Source organism: Polyodon spathula, unplaced genomic scaffold (genome assembly GCF_017654505.1).
Source record: "Polyodon spathula isolate WHYD16114869_AA unplaced genomic scaffold, ASM1765450v1 scaffolds_866, whole genome shotgun sequence".
NCBI classification, from domain to species: Eukaryota; Metazoa; Chordata; class Actinopteri; order Acipenseriformes; family Polyodontidae; genus Polyodon; species Polyodon spathula.
In genome coordinates, this window is record NW_024472353.1 from 1 (window position 1) to 6621 (window position 6621).

Sequence of the window (6621 nt, forward strand, 5' to 3'; positions counted from 1 at the left end):
AGATCAAAGACAAATTCAAAAACAAACTGATATAGCGACAACCAAAACAATTTGTAGAAAAGACGACATCTATTTGGTAGCAGTAAGAGGATGAGGAGGAGGGGAGGGGGGTGTAGTTTAGGAGCGGCAGAGTGGCTTTAAAAGCTATCTTAACCCTGGTTTTTAAAATCTTCTGTTCTATTTTATTTTGTATTTCTGTTGATCTGCGGCAGGCAAGGAGAGGCAGAGCATGAAGCAGGAGCTCTCAGGCGATTGCTGTGTTGCTCGAGTTTACGCCGTTTGAAAAAATATACAATAATAATAATAATAATAATAATAATAATAATAATGCTGCTGTTTGCATTGTTAAAAAAAAGTTTGGAAATTCACAGCAGTCCTCTCCGTGACATTATACCCTACCGCCAAAAACTGTGAACAATGTTACTGAAATTAAAAGGAACGATGCTGTTAAAAAAAAAGGGGGGGGGGGAATAAGAGCTGCGTGATGTTTGTGCTCCGCGGTTATTTCGCGCTCTGCCCCGGAGCCGCTGCTTTTCGTTTCTTCCACCACACGCCAGTCCACAGCGCCAGACGTACTGTGTTTGTTTGTTGTTTTACTCTGTCAGCTTTCTTTCTTCCCGCTCTCTGTCCGTCTCTTTTCCCCGTGTGGTGAGTGTGGATGTGTAGAGATGTGTCCCAACAGTCCATGGTGAAGGCGAGTGTGTTTGTTTTCTTGTTTGTTTCAGCTTTTTTTTTTTGTAAGTTTTATCTTCGATCTCTCAGTTAGACGTGTCGGAGTGGACGCTCCCCGGGCCACCAGGGGGCGATGTCACAGAGGAAGGGGTGGTGACGTCCTGCCAGCTGCCGTTAGACTGAGAGAGAGAGAGAGAGAGAGAGAGAGAGAGAGAGAGAGAGAGAGGACGAGAGGGACGACAAAACAAGAAAAGCCAAATCAGACATTTAACAGTGCAGCAGGACTAAAAAAACAAAAGGGAAGTTTGAGCCTTTTTAGAGAACTCCCACAGAAGGACACTTCATTAACGCGCTGACTTTTTATTGGTCAGTTTATGGACTCGGTACAGCAGTAAAAATGTCAGCGCCCCCCCTCAGTGCGGAAGTCAATTGACAGTGATTGATACTCGGTTGTAAACGTGAGGGAAGGGCAGATGTTCTTGTCTTGAAATCAACACAATGAAGGGATTTATTTACTACATGCCAATAAATACTTCTCAAGAGGCAATTCTGAGTATCAGCACACCCCTAATATGAAACAGCTCTTCACACGTTTTAATATACAGATAGCTCTATAGTACAGTCGCATTCACACATCACTTGTTTTCCAGACACACACACACACACGTGTTTGCCAGGCTGTGCAGCCTAAATGCTATCATTAGAAATGGATTACAACAGTAGAGAATACTGGGGTTGAACTCCACGCCATGGTGGCAGGGGTGATGACAGAATTAATCAATTTATTGCGTATCTGCCACAAAAAAAAAAAAACCACGTTCCGGGGCTCGAGTAACAGCCCCAGTGATTTTTCTTTGCCCCAGGGCGCTGTGTGTGCAAGGTGTTGGGGAATCCACACTCACATCTATGCGTCGCGGGGGGTGCATGGGGTTCCCCGCTATCTCCTCATATCCTCCCATCTGGCGTGTAGCACGGTGCAGGGTATCCGCCTGCAAGAACAACAGGGGGTGCTCTTAAATGGTATCCCCGCACACAGAACAGCACCGCGGTGCAGTGCAGTGCACACAGTACAGGGGGCGCCAGTGGAGTCGGGGCTAGGGGGCGGGGGGTGGGTACTTGGGTTAACAGCAATGCCGTTTCAAACATTGCAGCGTAAAATGAACACAAGCACATCTGGGGAGTCCAGTCCCGCTCCTGGAGGGCCAGGAATCCACCCCGGGTTTAACAGGTCAAATGAGATCATGAACTAGTTCAGGGTCTGGATGGAGGTTTGGTTCAATTAAACAATTAGACCAGGGTTGGATCAAAGACCAGGAGTGGAAGAGCCAGCTTCGGCCACCCCTGATATGCAGCACACTGAGCGATAAGCGTCAGGCCTGGCTGCTGGCAGTGCCGCTCTTGTGAACTAGAAAGCAGCGCGGATTTAGAAATAGAGGAGGAGTGGTGCTCACTGAGATTGGCCTCATACAGAGCTGCAGGGAGACTCCACCATGCTTTGTTAGATTCAACTTAATTATAAATTATCATTGCCATATTAAACAGATTACAACTTATGTCATTAATTAATATCAACCCAAAAAAGTTTTTTTTTGTGACAAATCACGGCGTGCTGGCTCGTACGATTTACCCATGCCAACAAAACATTTATTACGGGTTGACAAAGTGAAGGCAGGTCTTTGGCATTATTTCTAGTGCACATTCACATTCAGGGATGGAAATAAGACTCCCACTGGAGAGCAGTTTGAGCCAGTCCAGGTTTCTCAGTGAAACCCAGAGTGGCCCGACGGCTACAGAGCTACGAGAGCCTCGCATCCATCCCCGCACACACACCGACACTAACAATTGCAAATAAAAACACTGATATTACAATTCATATTCAACAGCATTTACTGTAGTTGTGCAAAGATGATAAAGTAATGGCAGATGAATGGAATGCAAACTGCATGCAGGGCGCACACACACACACACAATAGAAGGTTAGAACACAGACAAAAACACACACAACACAACATGAAATAGTTTAACCAGTAGCTATGCAACTGACTGCAGTAAGGAATTCCTGCCTTCCAATCTGTGCCTAATTGTGTTACAAAGAATGAAGCAGAACTTGGCTTAAAAACAAAACAAAAAATTCTGAAAGACACGTTTAACATAATGTGTCTTATGTAGAAAAGCCGGGGAGAAATGAAATTATAGTAATTCATATTAGGGAAGACTTACTGGAGTTGTTTTCCTAGCTCTCTTCAATAGTAATTTCCTCAAATACTTTGTCAGATACTAGCATACTCTATTGTAAATCACAGTATAACAAGGTAGAGACTGGACGCGAGTCTCTAACCGCTGTGCAGAAGAGCCAGGCTGGTCTGCATTCGTGGTTTGAGAGCTTTTAACCTCATCTCACTGACTGGGGACAGAACCCATAACGGCAGTGCATCACACAACACTGCCCGCTACAGCGAATACAATGCATAGCAACCCCTGATGCAAAACGACATCACGCAAAGAGATTAGCTTGCACTACTTAAATTATTTAAACACGCAAGCTATAAGAAATGAAAATTGGTTCCTTACGTAAAGAAACAAGATATATTGAAACACAGCGAATCCACTACAGGGACAACAGAAAAAAACATGTGTAAGGGTTTCCAGTAAAAAGCTGCCTGATGCCTGTTTGAGTCCGCTGCATTTTGAGATCTGGAGAGAACCAATGCAGAGCCCAACAGTGACGCACAAGGCAAGCGGTTACCTCTTCTAAATCTGTCCCACAGTAAAAGCACAGCAAAGTGGAAGAAAGCAGTGAAAAAGCACTGTAAAGAACAGCCATGGCAAACAGCAGGGCAAATGTATAGCGTAACCACTGGAAAACTGCAAAAATACCATGCAAAAACACAGCTGGAAATTTAATAAGGGGCTCTCGGTCTAAGCGACATATATACAGATTCTACACCCACTTCTGAGCTTCCAAAAATGAACAGACAAACAAATAACCAACAACGTCACAGATGGACAGAAACGGGATGGTCTGAGGTTGGGCCGGTGTTTGTGGTCCTTGTAAGTTTGCCTGGGTCTCAGGCATGATGTTTTCTTAGAAATCCTGAAGACTGTACTCTGGAATTGCTGCTAAACATGAAAATGAAGTATCCTTTTTATTTACTTATTTTACTTCAGAATTGCGGCACACGTCGTTTGCACGGGACTGGCGCCTATACAGTGATGGAAGATGCGCTGGAATTTTGATAAACCTGATTTGATTGCTCATATGACATCTGTTCAAAAAGGCGATCAAGTGCAATTCATCTCTCTTTTTAAAAAAAACACACAAAAAAAACCCAGCGCTATCGTTTTAATTGCAACACCAAACAAACAGCCTCAAAAACAAAGACAGTCTTCCAACAGCTTTCGTCTTCTGAGCTGCTACGGGGGGGGAGGAATTTACATTTGAAAGAATTCTGCTTTCATTCTTTTGTTCCAGAATCCTTTTATATGTAAAATACCTGCTTTAGAAGCTGAATGCTTGTGGAAGGTTGTATTTTCTTCTTTTTTCTGATGCGGTTTGGTGTTAAAAGTAACTTATTTACTATTGACTATTTTCTATATATTTGTTTTTATAATGCAACAACTGGACACTGCTCTCCGATCGCTTTCGGTGGAGGTTCTGCTATTACTCAGAAACGGAAGAGCAAATAAAGCATGGCAGAGAAAGGACACACCTGTTCTGAAACCACGGGTTAGTCCTGAAGGTCTTGAGCCCAGCTTTCTCTTTCAGTCGACCACAATGATTTCAGATGATTTCAAACTTTGCAGTGTAATTGTAATAATGGCACAGCTGTGGCTTCTGTCCTTAGTCATAATGTAACTACTCATTCAAATAATGTACTGACTTGGGCGTTCCATTATTAACCCCAGTGCCAATGTCTTCTAACTGGAATCTGGTATGCACGGTGAGATTTAGTTAACAGTGGTATGTGAGGATTATCAGCCCCCCCCCTCACACAGTCACTTAATCACACAGTGCATGTTGCTTTTAGATATCACAGAAAAAAATAAAATACATAAAAAAAAAAAATCTCCTCCAAAAAACAAAACAAGCACAATAGCAACCAATCACGACCAATCAACAAGAAAAAAAAAAACAACCAAACTTGCTGGATTTTTGGGAACAGGCTGCCAGTGCAACGACACAAGAGAAGGGCAAACTGGAGATAAAGAATGCTTGTATGTTTTGTTTGTTTTCATACCCTAATCTCCTAGTTTGTTTTAAATGTAATTCTATATTATTAAATTCTGAAAAGCTGGCATTCCGATAAGGCATCCTGATCACCCCCCTAACCCCTAACCTAGTCCCGCTTGGACCAACGCCCTCACCCTTTCAGATCCTTAGCTCCAGTCTGCTTGAAGTGGAAGATATCCTTCAGAAAAGGCTGAAACTTATGAAGTAACTTCTTGTCGTTGGCAGGGGTGTGGAAAAACTCATTACAGGTATTCAATAAATCCATCGATTAACACGATTTCAGAAGAAAACCTGTCGTCCTCTCACTTTTACAATCGAGAAGCTGAATGATTTTCTGCAATATTATTTATGTATCTTCCACTTCGGTAAAAAGGGGGTGGAGCAGGTCTTGCAGGAGGGGGCAGGTAGGGGGGGGGGGGGGGGGGGAGACGACAACACCATTGCCTACCTGTGTCTGCAGGTTAGCTGTCACCTGAGAACTGGGATAGGTATCCCCATTGAGGCCGTGCATGGTGAGGTATAAGTCCCCCGAGTTGGAGTTCAAGTTATGAGAGGCAGATGAACCTGGAAGGAGAGAGGCAGGCAGGCTCATGGATCAACGCGTCCCCCCTGCAGTGAAACCGTGGCACTCCCAGCTCTGCAGCAAGCCACCGGCTCCGCGCGCCAGACACCGCCCGCTGTGTCACACCCTCAGCCGCTCCCAAAAGCAGCCATGGCTGCAAAGAAGGCTACGAAACTAAACTCCAGGGCCAGCCATATGGCTGCTGCTACGTCACAGTTTAACACACTGAAGCTGTGGCCAGAAGTTTAGCACCGCCCTACAGAACGATGCTTCATGAAGTCAGGTGAAACCTGCTGAACCAGGATATGTGAACATACTGAATCACACACCGCTTTGCAGTAATCCCCATATACTTCACGGCAGTGAAAGAATCTGGCCTTTTTGCAACCTAACATGAAATACTGTGCTACTATTACGGCTTCCGGTAGTCGTTTGCAATTTTATTTTGTAGTTTTTTTTAATTACGCGACGTTCAATAAAAGATCTAAATGACATTCGTATCATTTTTTATTATTAGGTCTCAATCCTAAAATTCTAGGTGATGCAAAACTTTTGTCCAGAGCTGCATGTCGAGACCACAGTGGAGCCGCTTTCACATCACCCTGGAATCGACACCTCATCTACAGGCATACAGGCGCTCCGTCCATTCACTGAGGATAATAATAATAATAATAATAATAATAATAATAATTAATTAATTCTCAGGATTAAGCCATGGCAGTAAACAGCCATTAAGTCGGTACAGTAAATTTTCCAGGATTTAAAATTCCAGGAGCCTCTTCTATAATTCACAATCTTCTAAACAAGATTTTTTTTTTGTAAAATAAAACAGCGCAGTCTGTCGCTTTATGTCTTTCGGGGGGGGGGCCCCCCCCCTTCCGAAGAAGTTGTTTCAAAATATTAAATTGCGGGGGGGGGGGGGGGGGGGGGGGGGGGGGGGGGGGTTGAATGAATAAATAAATAAATAAATACACACATATAGTAATACATGTTTTTCAAATTTGTATTTCATTGCCAATATTTTTTTTAAAAAAGGTGTGCTGATACTCATTCGCCATTGCCTTTGAGAAGCATTGAAAAAAAAAAAATCGGCAGCTACCAACCAAATCCATTCATTAACGCGTGCGTGTCAAAACAAGAACGTTCTTCCAAAAAC

The 6621-nt window shown here is 43.6% G+C and overlaps 1 protein-coding gene across 1 annotated transcript; it reads right to left on the reverse strand.

Moving 5' to 3' along the window:
* Positions 1 to 322: 322 nt before the first annotated feature.
* On the reverse strand, positions 323 to 5794 carry LOC121309098 (pre-B-cell leukemia transcription factor 3-like). The gene is made up of 3 exons (XM_041241978.1): positions 5352 to 5794; positions 1575 to 1661; positions 323 to 851 (listed from the first exon to the last, which is right to left on the reverse strand). The coding sequence occupies exons 1-3, from the start codon at positions 5493 to 5495 to the stop codon at positions 759 to 761; spliced, it is 324 nt and encodes a 107-aa protein (XP_041097912.1). The 5' UTR covers positions 5496 to 5794; the 3' UTR covers positions 323 to 758.
* Between the last annotated feature and the right edge of the window lie 827 nt (positions 5795 to 6621).

What these genes read in the sequence shown, in the direction of transcription:
- LOC121309098 (XM_041241978.1), bottom strand. Translation starts at nt 5,495, where the DNA reads ATGAGCCTGCCTGCCTCTCTCCTTCCAGGTTCATCTGCCTCTCATAAC. An exon ending in CAGCTAACCTGCAGACACAG is followed by an intron (nt 1,662 to 5,351) that starts GTAGGCAATGGT and finishes TTGTTCTTGCAG; the next exon opens with GCGGATACCCTGCACCGTGC. An exon ending in ACCCCCCGCGACGCATAGAT is followed by an intron (nt 852 to 1,574) that starts GTGAGTGTGGAT and finishes TCTCTCTCTCAG; the next exon opens with TCTAACGGCAGCTGGCAGGA.